The sequence below is a fragment of the Bos grunniens genome, chromosome 12 (genome assembly GCF_055505025.1).
Source record: "Bos grunniens cultivar Pamir isolate PY7600 chromosome 12, Bosgru_T2T1.0, whole genome shotgun sequence".
In the NCBI taxonomy this organism is placed as follows: Eukaryota; Metazoa; Chordata; class Mammalia; order Artiodactyla; family Bovidae; genus Bos; species Bos grunniens.
In genome coordinates this window covers 44,458,412-44,473,843 of record NC_141176.1, presented here as the reverse complement: position 1 = coordinate 44,473,843, position 15,432 = coordinate 44,458,412, and the positions used below count along the sequence as shown (strand labels likewise).

The following is a 15,432-nucleotide window of genomic DNA, read 5'->3' as shown; positions in this document are numbered from 1 at the left end:
CGATTTAGCACATTTAATGTTCACACTAGTGCTACTATTTTTATCCTCATTTATAGATAAGGAACTTCCCAGGTGGCTCAGTGGTAGAGAATCCACTGCCAAGCAGGAGACATGGGTTCAGTCCCTGGAAAATCCCCTGGAGAGGGATATCCCAAACTTGCTTGGGAAATCCCATGGACAGAGGAGCCTGGCAGGCTTCAGTCCATGGGGTTGCAAAAGCATCAGACACGACTTAGCAACTAAACAACAACAGCCAAGAAACTTAAATTCCTAATGTGCAGCCAGCAGATAGTCAGGTCAGGATCTAAATCCTATCCAATTTACTAAGTCAATACTAATCTATTGACTGTCCCTAATTACCAGGCTACATTATTGGATTCAGTTATACCAAGAACAAGTTGAAAACATGATTCAAGTAAGCACTCAGGAATCAGGGTGCATAACGTTGCATAGATCTAAGTAAGTAAGCAAGTCTAAACTAGATGGGCAGAAAGAACAAGAAGAAAAAAATAACAGAAGGATGGATAGCCCAGGTAATATAGCAAGATTAAAGACTGAATTCCTAATCTCATCCCTATCTTGACTAATGGTATGACTATGTATGAGTGCCTCTGAGCCCCAGGATTCTTATCTGTAAAGGAACAAGGTGTGACTATCTCCTAATGAATCCCTTCCCTTTGAACTCTGAGGTAGTGCTCAAGAGCTTAGGCAGCAACTTTGACACAACCATTAAAAATTCACAGAAGCCAAATAATCAAAAGCCCAGGAAAATTGGTTTTAACCTGCAAGGTTAGAGTCTTGACAGTAAAACCAGTGTAGCAACTTTAAGGTGTTACTTCTTAGCCCTTGATAACTTGGGAGAGAAGTCTCTCCCTGTTCTGCATTATTAGAAAGTTTAAATTTTAGAAGGAATGGGGAAAATGTATGTAAAGATAAGTTGATCCAAATATCAGACCACTTTTTCCTATCCCTGACACTCATTTGGGTCATGGGAACGCTAGCTAATTCATTTTTTTTAACTGGTTTTATTCATTTTTATTTGAAATTAATTTTTTTGGAATATAGTTGATTTACAATGTAGTGATAGTTTCTGCTGTTTAACAAAGTGAATCAGTTACACATACACATATATCCTTTTTATTCTTGTTAATTTCTCTCCCATTTAGGTCACCACAGATTATTAAGTTGGGTCCCTGTAATAAACAGTAGGTTCTTATTATTTATCTATTTTTTACATAGTAGTGTATATATGTGAATCCCAGTCTCCCAATTCATCCCACACCTTCTTCCCCTCTTAGTAACTATAAATTAGTTCTCTACATCTGTGACTCTATTTCTCTATTTCTAATTTGCAGATAAGTTAATCTGTACCATTTTTCTAGATTCCACATATAAGTGATATTTTATGATATTTTTCTCTAACTTACTTCACTCTGTATGACAATGTATAGGGCCATCCACATCTCTGCAAATGTCACTATTCTGGTCCTTTTTATGGGCCAAATTAATATTAATATTACCCATTGCATATGTGTACCATGTCTTTTTGTCCATTTCTCTGTTGATGGATATTTAAGTTGCTTCCATGTCAATACTATTGTCAATAAGGCTGCAATGTAGAGTGTAGTGCACTCTTGACTTACGGTTTTCTCTGGGTAAATGCCCAGGAGTGGGATTGCTGGATCACATGGTAGTTCTATTTTTAGTTTTTTAAAGGAAACTCCATACTGTTCTTCATAGTGGATGTACCAATCTACATTCCTGCCTACAGTTTAGGAAGATTCCCTTTCTTCCATATCTTCTCCAGCATTCATTGTGTGTAGTTTTTTTTTTTTTTTTTTTTTTTATGATGGCCATTCTGACCAGTGTGAGGTGACAATTCATTATAATTTTAATCTGCATCTATTTAATAATGAGTGATATTGAGCATCTTTTCATGTGTTTTTTGGCTATTCATATGTCTTCTTTGGAGAAATGTCTAATTAGATCTTACCCCTAGAAAACTGATATTTCTTAAATATATTATTCTATAAAATAAAGAGTTTGGTCAAAAGATTAGTAATACTTGCCATTTTTTTCTTAGGTTTATGTGAGAGCTTTTAGCATAGTCATTTTTAGAATTTCTCTTATATGTTATTTTCCTAGGGCTCCCATAACAAAGTACCAAAAACTGGGTAGTTTCAAACAATGAAAATGTATTCTCTTGCAATTCTAGAGGCTAAAATTCTGAAATCCAGATGCTGGCAAGGCCAGACACTCTCTGAAGTTTAGGAAAAATCTTTCCTTGCCTTTTCCAACTCCTGGTGGTTGCTGGCAATCCTTACCATTCCTTGGCTTTTGGCAGCTTGACTTTTACCTCTGCCCCTTTATCTATGTGTTAGTATGCCTTTGTTTATATGGTCCCCCCGGTCAGAATACATTTCTTTCTGTTTCTCATTTTCTAATTTATGTTCTTACCTAATATTCCAGGTATTTTTGAAAAACAAGCCTTTACAGACTTGAGGACAGTCATTTCCCATGCTTTGCACATTGTCTAGCTGTCCCATGTGTGGTAAACATTTGATGAAAATTAATTTCATTCTCCTCACTACAATTATCCAGGAATAAATGTTAGGTGTTCAATAAAACTGTGTAGAATGAATGATTGAATGAACTTATAATAAAAGTAACATACAAAAAATAAACAGCTCAAAATGTACTGATGTCTCTCATTATTTGATCTTCTCAGGCAACAAAGAGTTAGCTAAGATGTAAGGAAACTAGTGTGAAAATATATTTTTCTTCTTTAGTGGAAAAAAAAAATGACACTTAAATTATTAGATTCTACAAGCTAAACTGCAAATAACACAGGAAATATTAGGAAAGATATCATTGGAAGGAGACCTGATGGGTTTTATATATATATATGTATATATATATATGAACTTCATGGGAAATAGATGGGGAAACAGGAGAAACAGTGTCAGACTTTACTTTTCTGGGCTCCAAAATCACTGTAGATGGTGACTGCAGCCATGAAATTAAAAGACGCTTACTCCTTGGAAGGAAAGTTATGACCAACCTAGATAGCATATTCAAAAGCAGAGACATTACTTTGCAAACAAAGGTTCGTCTAGTCAAGGCTATGGTTTTTCCTGTGGTCATGTATGGATGTGAGAGTTGGACTGTGAAGAAGGCTGAGCGCCGAAGAATTGATCCTTTTGAACTGTGGTGTTGGAGAAGACCCTTGAGAGTCCCTTGGACTGCAAGGAGATCCAACCAGTCCATTCTGAAGGAGATCGGCCCTAGGATTTCTTTGGAAGGAATGATGCTAAAGCTGAAACTCCAGTACTTTGGCCACCTCATGCGAAGAGTTGACATTGGAAAGGACTCTGATGCTGGGAGGCATTGGGGGCAAGAGGAGAAGGGGGCGACAGAGGATGAGATGGCTGGATGGCATCACTGACTCGATGGACGTCTCAGTGAACTCCAGGAGTTGGTGATGGACAGGGAGGCCTGGCATGCTGCGATTCCTGGGGTCGCAAAGAGTCGGACACAACTGAGCGACTGATTTGATCTGATCTGATATGAACTTCAGCATACCAATATATATATAACAAAAATTTAAAAAAAATAATGAAAACAATATAAAAACAATATAATCTATGTATCAGTGTGATGGATTCATTCATATCCAGTATTATCTTCCAATGTATAGTTTATTTATAGCAATACTTAAAAATATTTCTTATTTCCTAAAGATATAGTATAATTTATACAGATGCAAAATTACAAGAATGCAATCTAGATTAGATGTAAGAAAAAAAGGAGAAAATCTGCTGTAGTAATATTAAATAACGCTATTACCAGAGCTGTCTGAAAAAGAAATCAAACCATAAAAGGCTATAGCCTTACTCTCTGCTAGATTTCAACTTGACTCAAAGTTTTCTAGAAGCCAAATAAAAAGATGAATCTGATCAATTTCATAATTTACAACATCCATGATAAAAGCAAACCAATTTACACAGAAGAAGTGCAATTATTCCTGCTACTAAAATCTGAAAGAAATTTCTCCCAAGGGTTATTGTAAGAGTACACCATAAAATAAAATGAAATCCTTGAACAATATCTTTATGATAGGCACTGCTAAAAGTTTCACAGAGCTGATTTTTATGGCACCCCTCACTATATACTGATAGTCTAGCTATACAATTTCGTGTGTAGTTTAAAAAAGGCATAGATTTTTGAGTAACTGGAATAATAGATGAACAAAAATTCTTTCAAAGATTCTTCGGAAACTTCTTTATCTTACTGAAGCTCTTTAGAGAAATTCAGTGGTACTAAATCTCAGAGCACACAGTTGGCTCATTTAGTAAACAAGTATCATGCATACGTGCATGCTAAGTTGCTTCAGTCATTTCTGACTGTTTGAGACTATAGCCTGCCAGACCCTTCTGTCCATGGGATTCTCCAAGAGACAATACTGAAGTGGGTCCTTTGCCCTCCTCCAGGGATCTTCTTGACCCAAGAATCAAACCCTTATCTCTTATGTCTCCTGCATTGGCGAGTGGGTTCTATTTTGTTGCTGTTGTTCACTTGCTCAGTTGTGTCTGACTCTTTGCAACCTCACAGACTGCAGTATGCCAGGCTTACCTATCCTTCACTATCAGCCAGAGTTTGCTCAAACTCATGTCCATTAAGTCAATCATGCCATCAGATCATCTCATCCTCTGCCACGCCCTTTTCTTTCTGTCCTCAGTCTTTCCCAGCTTCAGAGTCTTTTCCAATAAGTCAATTCTTCACATCAGATGGCCAAAGTATGCTTCTGCTTAAGCATCATTTCTTCCAATGAATATTCAGAGTTGATTTCCTTTAGGATTGACTGGTTTGATCCCCTTGCTGTCCAAGGGATTCTCAAGAGTCTTCTCCAGCACCACATTTCAGGAACATCAGTTCTTCAGCTCTCAGCCTTCTTTATGGTCCAATTCTCACATCTGAATGCAACCCACTCCTGTATTCTTGCCTGGAGAATGCCACAGATTGAGAAGCCTGGTGGGCTATAGTCCATAGGGTTGCAAAGAGTCAGCCACAATCAAGCCACTAAAATTACTACTACTACTGGACAAAAACATAGCTTTCACGATAAAGATTTTTGAATTTTCACAGTATTGTATTAGGCACACAGGAAACACAGGGAGCAAAATTACTTCATGGAATAGGCTATTCTATTAGGTCAAATGTAAGGAAAAAATAGCTAAAGATCTGAAAGTAAAAGTTGATTTGCTTTTGTGAAAGCTGAAGGCCCTTCAAGCCTTGGAATTGATTCTAAGAATACATTCACAACATGGATCAGGTCTTGAGCAAACAGGTTTGAATTTGCTCTGACAAACAGATGAATCAGCACTTGCTGCCTCTCTGCTATGTTTTAGCAGGAAACCAAGTCACCAAGGTTTTGGGGGAAGAGAACTGCCACTACTTCAGGTTTTACATTAAAAAAATAATCCTTTAGAGATTTATGCCACCTTTGCGGCTTTAAAACTATCATCTGAGAAGTCTTAGTTATCTTCCTTGGGGTTGTCTCAGGAGACATGGAGGAATGTGGAACAAAAGTAAAGGCCAACAGTCAAATCTCTGTCTTCTCTTACCATTTATTAGACACATAAGACACTGTGATGAAATGTGAGATTTTCAACAAGTAGTTTTTAAAAAGTGTTTGAAAAACACTGCGCTGAAGTTCACTATCTCCAAATTTATTTTTCTCTAAGATCATAAATATATGTATTCAATAAATCTGTACTGTTCACTGGCTGTGTTCCAGAATCTAGATATAAAAGGTTAATTCAAAGTCTTTGTCTCAAGGAGCTCAAAGTTTGTGATAAGATCCCTAAGTACGTCAAAGATTATACAGAACTTTGGTAACTGATATATCATGTACATACACTGTGCATGCATATAAGACAGGGCAGCCAGATCAAATGGGAGTGAACAGAGAGGTCTTGATATATATATAGAGAGAGATATGCATATCCATATATATATGGATATAGATATACATATCCATATTTAGTTTTTGAACTGAATTTTGAAAACTGAAAGCAATTAGGATAACAAAGGTGGCTAATAGCCATTTAAAGCAATGGAGTGAGAATAAGGCAAATCTAATGAGTAATTTTGTGGCAGAAGTGCCAAAAAGTTTGGAAACATAATGTTTAGAATCAGGAAGAGGTCAGGTTATAAAGAACCAATATGCTTAACCAAAAGATTTGAACCAAAACAAGACAAAACACAGCGAAACTTTAGAATAGTGTCAAGAGCACATTTATGTTTTAGAAATACCCTTCTCACAACAGTACAGTGGGACCACTAGAGAAGCTAAGGATAGAGTCAGGCAGAGTCATTAGAGGATATGGCAGCAATCTGCTAGAAAATAAATGGGAATCTAAATTAAGTCAGAGAAACTGTCAGGAGAGAGGTTTGAGAGCTAGTAAGAAGGTGAAATATATGGGATTTTGTGGCTTTTTATGCTCTGTTCTCTTTTCTCCCTTTTGAATAAACAGTGATGCATTTTATAGTGTTAGATCTGTGTAATTTTATTCCCACTTTCTGATTGATGTATATATAGTCAAGCTTTTTAATAAATTGAAATGCTATTTTTTTTTCATATTCACGAAATCTTACATAGTAGTCCACTTGAAACTTGAACATTTAATCACTTAGTACATTCTGCCTGCATAACAAAGCTCAATGTTATAATCCTCCAGTTATTACAAGATCTGTGCTCTCTCAGATACATTTACACTCCAATTACAATTACAATGCTTTCATCTTAACAGCTTCTCGCTTCTGAAGGATTATGTCTCAAGGATTATGTTATAATGAAATCAAAGGTTATTGACTACTTTTCTCATTTCTTTCTGGGAGGCTTTGCTAGCTAAATAAAACTGAGGCTAACTTTATGCCAAACTATTTCTCTCCCTCTAGGAAAACATAATGGAAGTTATAAGAAATCAAGAGTTTCTACTGCTTCCAGCTGAGGAGCTCCATAAACTCCTGGCCAGTGATGATGTCAATGTTCCTGATGAAGAAACCATCTTCCATGCATTAATGATGTGGGTCAAATATGACATGCAGAGGAGATGCAATGACTTGAGTATGCTTCTGGCCTTCATAAGACTGCCGCTCCTTCCACCTCAGGTAATTAGACGCTGTTTTTGTAGCTAAGACCAACTGAAAAATTCTGTGCTAAAATTAAATATTACAGCCAATGTTTTACTATTATTTGATGGGTGATGGTTCTGATTCCCAAATCTGCCACTTACTTAATAATGCCTGTATGACTGTAGGAATGTCAATTTCTCTGAAGTTTAATTTCTTTATCAAATCAAATTATACTACCACACAAAAATTTTATGAGGCTCAAATTAGATAATATAGGTAAAGTACTTAATATCAATAGAATATTTTAAAGATTTGTAGAATATTGCAATTATTAATTCTCCACCTCCCTGTTTTCATGATCGATCTAACTACCTGTCTGTCTAGTATCTAGCTTACTAACGTAAGATACAATAGCATGATCATTTTCTGAAAAATATATCTCCCTAGAATATTCTTAAAAGCTCAAAGCATGAGATTTCAAACCTTTATAGAAGGATAAGATATATTACTGAATGGCAGAGAATTGTGAATAAACAGCATTTGGCAACTGGGACTATGAAATCTTTTATAATTGGAACTAAAGAAAATCCACACACCAAATGTATGATCCACCTCATTTTATTGATGAGTTATGCAGGACACAGGTGATATGATAAAATACCAAGTTCATTCAACTTATAAGAAAAAGCATAATTAATTTTCCCTGATTCAGAGTCTCGTGTCTGTAAAATAACTTCTAATGTTGAAAAATCATCCATGAATAGCATTGTTAACTCAGGGTGTCTGGCATTTCAGGGTATCCAAACATAAGTTTGAAGGTGGGCTCTGTCCTCTGAAATGATAGATAATATTGTGTGTTTGTGGGTGTATATTTTGTATGGTTTATTAGGAGGTTTATTAGGAGCCTGTCCATTTGAATCCAAATCACCATCGACATTTTCAACAATTCACATAATACTAAAAATGTAAGATAGGGAATTAGAAAACCAGGAAACAATAGACAAGCATAACCTGTTGTAAAAAGTGAAGAGAGAGGGAAGTAGGATCACAGATTAAGAATGGAAAGTTAAGACAAAAACAACAACAACAACATTGTGCCAAAACTGGGAAATAAATGAACATTTATGAAGAAAGTAACAATTGTATTTCATTTGGCTACTCAAATAAAGTAAAAGAAAACAGAAAATTTATGGAAATCCCACCTAAATGAATTATGCAAATTTATCCTATCTGCTTTATTGACTATGCCAAAGCCTTTGACTTTATGGATCACAATAAACTGTGGAAAATTCTGAAAGAGATAGGCATACCAGACCACCTGACCTACCCCTTGAGAAAGCTGTATGCAGGTCAGGAAGCAACAGTTAGAACTGGACATGGAACAAAGACTGGTTCCAAACAGGAAGAAGAGTACAGCAAGGGTGTATATTGTCACCCAGCTTATTTAACTTATATGAGAATACATCATGAGAAATGCTGGGCTGGAAGAAGCACAAGCTGGAATCAAGATTGCCGGGAGAAATATCAATAACCTCAGATAGGCAGATGACACCATCCTTATGGCAGAAAGTAAAGAAGAACTAAAGAGCCTCTTGAGGAAGTGAAAGAGGAAAGTGAAAAAGTTGGCTTAAAGCTCAACATTCAGAGAACAAAGATCATAACATCTGGTCCCATCACTTCAAGGCAAATAGATGGGGAAACAGTGGAAACAGTGAGAGACTTTATTTTGGGGGGCTCCAAAATCACTGCAGATGGTGATTGCAGCCATGAAATTAAGACACTCCTCAGAAGGAAAGTTATAACCAACCTAGACAGTATATTAAAAAGCAGAGACATTATATTAAAAAGCAGAGATATTACTTTGCCAACAAAGGTCCATCTAGTCAAAACTTTGATTTTTCCTGTAGTCATGTATGGATGTGAGATTTGGACTATAAAGAAAGCTGAGTGCCGAAGACTTAATGGTTTTGAACTGTGGTGTTGGAGAAGACTCTTGAGAGTCCCTTGGACTGCAAGGAGATCCAACCATTCCATCCTAAAGAAAATCAGTCCTGGGTGTTCATTGGAAGGACTGATGTTGAAGCTGAAACTCCAATATTTCAGCAACCTGACAAAAATAACCAACTCATTTGAAAAGACCCTGATGCTAGGGAAGATTGAAGGTGGGAGGAGAAGGGGATGACAGAGGATGAGATGGTTGGATGGAATCACTGATTCAATGGACATGAGTTTGAGTAAACTCCAGAAGTTGGTGATGGATAGGGAGGCCTGGTATGCTGTCATCCACAGGGTTGCAAAGAGTCGGACACGACTGAGTGAATTAACTGAACTGAACAGGCATTTTAGTAACTGGACAAAGAATGGATTGTAAAGCCATGCACTGGATTTTTCTAGATCCCAGATAAGTTCTGATACCAGATAATCTCAGAGCATGGACATCTTCTTTCTGAATAGAAATGGCCAATGATCACCAGTAGCCAAAGTAAGTAGATAGCCATTAACTTATGATAGATGATGTGGTAATTCATCACTTTGATCCTGCCCACCCATTTCAGCTTTTTTGTTGAAATGTAGGGAGCTTGGAATCAAATTGGTGCTCAAAAATCATTATATATAATAGGACACATACCAGAGGAGGCCAAAAACATGACCAGAATCCCATCTTTTCACAATATGCCTTTTGTCCACTCTTTTGTCATTAAGAGTGGGAGTTCCTCCTACATTTACATCTCTATATATTTTTTTTTATTTTCTTCTCTGTTACATCAGAACAAAGATGTACATTCTATTGGCTTATTTGTTCCTAAGCCTATGCATTACACATAGTTTTTTAATTCTGATTGGTACAACTGCTTTACTTTGATTAGTGAAGCAATATTTAATAACATCAGAAAATAAATCATTATTGTGTTTTCCTAAAACTAACTAGTAAACACTTTTACCTTTTATCACAGTGCCTGATAGACATAAACACATCATTTATCTACTTTCCATTCCTCATCTCTCAAACTGGGAGCATTATAAACATAAGTTTATGTATATTTTCAAGCAACAGATGTGCAGGAGGAAAGAGTAAAACACATTTTCTTTTCATAAAAAGAGTGTCTTTAGATATAATATTAATTAATTAATTACATGCCTTTATAAGCACTTTCCACACAATATTTCTAATCTTAAAAAGCACAATTGCAAGATAATGTGCAGAGAGATAAACAGGTTCAAAAAAGTTAAGTGATTTTTCAAAGTCATAGAACTAGTGAAAAATCCAGTTTCCCTGCAAATCTAGGCTGGCTAGATATGAACATATACAGAGACATTTCTACTCTGAGTATACGTTTTTTCCTTATTTACTGTCTAACCTGGAAGATCATTAAAATGTTCTGAATATAGAAATTCTTAAGATTCTTATAAAAAAGACTGGGAAAGGAAGAGTGAGGGAATTGGAACTAACATACATTTCTTTCTTTCTTTCTTTAGTCACCAAACTTATCTCATTTAATGTCTATAATATCCCTATGTAGTAATAGTTATTATTATCTTTTAACAAATGAATACATAATATTGTATTATGCATATTATATATTATATGTATAATATTGTATTATATATAAAATATGATATATTATTATATGTAATAATGTATATTGTAATAATATGTAATTACATATTATTTTACATACATATTATATGTATTTTAGATACATATATAATATGTACATATATTATATACATTATATACATATATACATTATATACATATACAATATATGTATTGTATATGTATATACATTATATACATATACAATATAATATATTATTATATGTAATAATGTATATTGTAAAAATATGTAATCACATATTATTTTACATACATATTATATGTATTTTACATACATATTAAATGTATTTACATACATATAATATCACATATTATATTATAATATGTAATAATATGTAAATATATGTAATAGTATTGTAATAATAATAATGTAATAATATAATATATATATAATATTGTATTATACATAATATATATTATACACATATTTGAAAGTGAAAGTGTCAGTCAATCAGTCACGTCCAACTCTTTGTGACCCCATTGATTGTAGCCTGCCAGGGTCCTCTGTCCATGGAATTTTCCAGGCAAGAATACTAGATAGACTGGGTACCATTCCCTTCTGCAGAGGATCTTCCTGACCAGGAATTAAACTAGGGTCTCCTGCATTGCAGGCAGATTCTTCACCAGATTCATATATATGTACATAAAATTACATAATATATAATATTTTAAAATACTAAAAATATTTAAAGGAAGAAAAAGCTACATTTTCCTAGTGTGGTAGGGGTTTATTTTAAAAAGAAATAGTCCTTGGATTGATTTTTCAGGGAGATTTGAGAGGAGAATTTGACTTATCTTTTTATAATTCCTGTAGATTTAAATGATACATTTCAGGTTAGTGACAGACCAATATTTGGAAGGCCAGATATGAGCTGCTTATAATATTATTAAGCAAAACATAATAAACTACTGACCAAGACAAGAATGCAAAGGCAAAGGAGATTTAGCAATGTTTAAAATTAAAAAAATAAGGGGGGGGGGAGGAATATGTGCTTCTAGGGTAAAGTTAAACTAAATAACCTATAAGTTTTTATATTGTTAGCAGTTTCTTTTTCTATTTAGTGAGTGCACACACACAGAGAAATTCTAAAGTAAATAGAAAAGTAAACACAATGATGGAAGTTTTAGCAGAAAATAAAACATGTTAAAAGATTGATTAGAGCCAAAGCATAAATGTAGACTACAGTAAGAGTTTGCTTTTATTAATATAATCATGAAGCAATTAACCAACTTCACTTAAGCATATTTCAGTTCCTCTGCCGGGGTCCTGCCCCGGCTGATCCAGGGTATTCGAAGCGGGGACGGCGTCGGCGACCTATTTATTTAAATATTTTATCAAAGATATAAAGAGTAATAGGATGAGGATAGCTCAGTAGGAAAATTCAGTGGAGAAAAGAGGCTGAGTAGCTTGGTTTACATGGGAGACCAATAAAACTTCAAGACAAGAAGTTTGCACCACTTACGTAGGCCGCAGGCGTCCTTCCGTTCTCCCGAAGGAGAGGAGACACTGAGGCCTCCCCGGTCGGATCTTAGAAGCCCAGGCATAATTAGTAAGCATGGCGGGTTCCGCGCTCCAGATGGAGACTCAGCCAGAGTGAGAGAGAGAGCGACATGGGGAGACCAGTATTTCGAGAAACTGATCCCAATTCTTTATTTTCCATGGTCTACTTTTATACACTGACTGAGATGTTATGCAAAAGTCACGCGGGGTCAGCAGTCCTGACTTTTATCAAAGTCAGGTGCTTCATACAAATGTATACAGAGGTGTTAGGGGTGTTACATCATCTTCTGGCCAGGGGGGCCTGCTGACAATTTATGACCCTCTCCTTGTGACAGCGGTCAGTCAACCAGGACACTTATTTCTCCAGGGGTGATTATTCTCAAAACAGACGCCACCCAAATAAAGTTACATTCCTACAGGGTGAGGGTATAGTGGGTTTTAGTTAAGGAAAGAATTTACTTAGCCTAAGGTCTAATGTGATTAATATCAAAGGTTAATACTTATTTCTTCTATATATTCATTAATGTGTGTAAGGGCAGGGGATATGGAGACTTAGTAACAAACATTGGCTCAACAAATGAAAAACCCTTCACCAATACAATTTCTAATCAGCCCATTATACTTATATTAATAGTTTTCTAACTTTTCTAAGGTTTTTAGAAGGTTTAAAGCATCTTGTGCCTCTCACGGTTGGGAGGCTGTGAGCGATCACATGTGGCCGGACAAGCCTGTCAGGCAGGCCAGAGAACCTTCAGAGGAGTTTGTAGGTTAAAACACTCTTATCACGCCCAGGAATTATTATTAACTGGAGCTCTAAGTAAACTCCTTCTCTGAAAGAGGTGGTGGGGTTCAGCCCCCCGTAAAGTCAGAGGTGTAGGTGAGAGCACAAAGTAGTAAAGTAGGCAGGCTCTGGTTATGGGGGTAGATGCTCAAGGATTTCCAGGGGGACTCCTGAGGCTCGATCCCGCCTTTGCGTATGTCAAGCCTCCTTCCTCATGACCTTTGCCATGGGTGGAGTACCTCACTCTGGCCCCCAACATTCCTCATTCTCACAATTTGCATTCTTATGTTTATTACTAAGTCTATAATGTTATAGAAGTTATTTCTTATGTTCTGATATTCTTTATTATTCAAAATTAACATGCTATTATGAAGTATAAATTATATTAATTTGGTTTAGAAAAACAAAAAGAAGGAGCAAATTTTGGTAGAGGCTATGGATCTTAATTGAGAACAGTGGCAGACAAAATAAGATTGAGAAAAGAATGGAAGAAAAGACATTTAAAAAATTCCCAGAGGGATGGTACGGGGAGGGAGGAGGGAGGGGGGATTCGGGATGGGGAACACGTGTATACCTGTGGCGGATTCATGTTGATGTATGGCAAAACCAATAGAATATTTTAATTAACCTCCAATTAAATAAATTTATATTTTAAAAAATTCATAAGCAATAATGCTTATTTTACTCTCTATTGAAGTAGAATTGCTAATACTGAAATAAATTCAATGACTTAGCTATAGAAAGAACCAGAGGAAAAGGCAAAATCAAAGAAATACTTAATTGAGATGTACTTTAAGAAATGGTGAATGACTTCTATTATCTTTTTAAATAAGTAAGGAACAGAATTTTGCATAAAAGTTTTCATGTTTTCTTAGATACCCACGGGAGTTATAATTTCAAAGAATTGGAAAAATATGGAAATTTAATTTTAAAGAATGGATGATTATGTGTACAATATACATATCACAAGGAGGCTACTCAGTTTGATTCACTTTTTTTTCTATATTTCCTTTTTTAAAGACACAATATAAGAACGTGTTGCTATGCAAAAAAAAAAAAAAAGTTTTAACATTTTATAACTATTGCTTCCACTGGTTTTAACTAATTCAGTAAAATGGATCTTTGTAATAGGTACATATATATTTATTTGTTATAGATGCATTTTAAAAGTATCCATTTTGGTATGTTCTTTTCTAATGAGTTATTTTAGTAAGTAAAAGCATGGTACTCTAAAAAAAACAGTTATATGTAGGATCACACCAAAAGTCTTCAGGTAAATTCACTTTTACCACAGTCAGAAATTATTTAAAAGTTTGGAGATACACAGATAGACTTTGTTTCATGTCTTAGAGTCGGTATTGTTTATTTCTTTTGAGGCAACAAGGAGAACCATTTCTCACAACTTTCTAACAAGCATACCTACTGACTCTTAACATAAATAAATAGTAATGTCTATATGTATAAATATTTATTTTCTGTAGCAAAATGTGAAAGAAAAAAAAAAGGTTGAAGTGGATAACAAAATGTGACCTAGGTTTAGAGGAGTATTATTTATAATAAGAAAATTAAAAATTTAAAAATAACAAGGAGACACAAGAGTTTAACGTAAGGAAACAGATATTACCTCTGTCCTATAAGAATTAATGCTCTCTATGCAAAGCTATAAGAAATTTATTCCAAAATATTTTGCTAACGTTAGTTACAGCAATACGAGAAGGGAGAGGTCCTCAACCATCTGTCCCACTGAATGTGTGACAACTGATCAGATACAAGAAACACAAAAGCTGTTTTTCTATAAAAATTATAGCCACAACTAAAAAGACAAAACCACTAATTAAAAGCAAGGAAAATGACAAAGAATGAATCAATGGAAAAATAGCAGTTATAAATAAATAAAAAAGCTATGGCTTTTCCAGGAGTCATGTATGGTATGAATGTGAGAGTTGGACCATAAAGAAAGCTGAATGCCAAAGAACTGATGCTTTTGAACTGTAGTGTTGGAGAAGACTCTTGAGAGTCCCTTGGACAGCAAGGAGATCAAACCAGTCACTCCTAAAGGAAATCAGTCCTGAGTATTCATTGGAAGGACTGATGCTGAAGCTCCAATATTTTGGCCACTTGATGTGAAAAACTGACTCTTTGGAAAACACTTTGATGCTAGGCAAGATTGAAGGCAGGAGGAGAAGGGGACCACAGAGGATGAGATGACTGGATAGCATCACAAACTTGATAGACATAAGTAAACAAGCTCTGGGAGTTGGTGATGGACAGAGAAGCCTGGCATTCTGCACTCCATGGGGTTGCAAAAAGTCGGATATTATTGAGCAACTGAATTGAGCTCACTGAGCTGACTGATTACCAGTGTTTGTTACTTCTTCATTTTTTTCCCTATTT

The 15,432-nt window shown here is 35.3% G+C and overlaps 1 protein-coding gene across 1 annotated transcript in view; it reads left to right on the top strand.

Moving 5' to 3' along the window:
• The window catches only part of KLHL1 (kelch like family member 1), a 541,880-nt gene that overhangs the window by 313,877 nt on the left and 212,571 nt on the right, over positions 1 to 15,432 (top strand). The window contains exon 5 of the mRNA XM_086328513.1: positions 6,961 to 7,173. Coding sequence (XP_086184639.1) covers positions 6,961 to 7,173 — 213 coding nt within the window. The remainder of the gene's footprint in view (positions 1 to 6,960; positions 7,174 to 15,432) is intronic.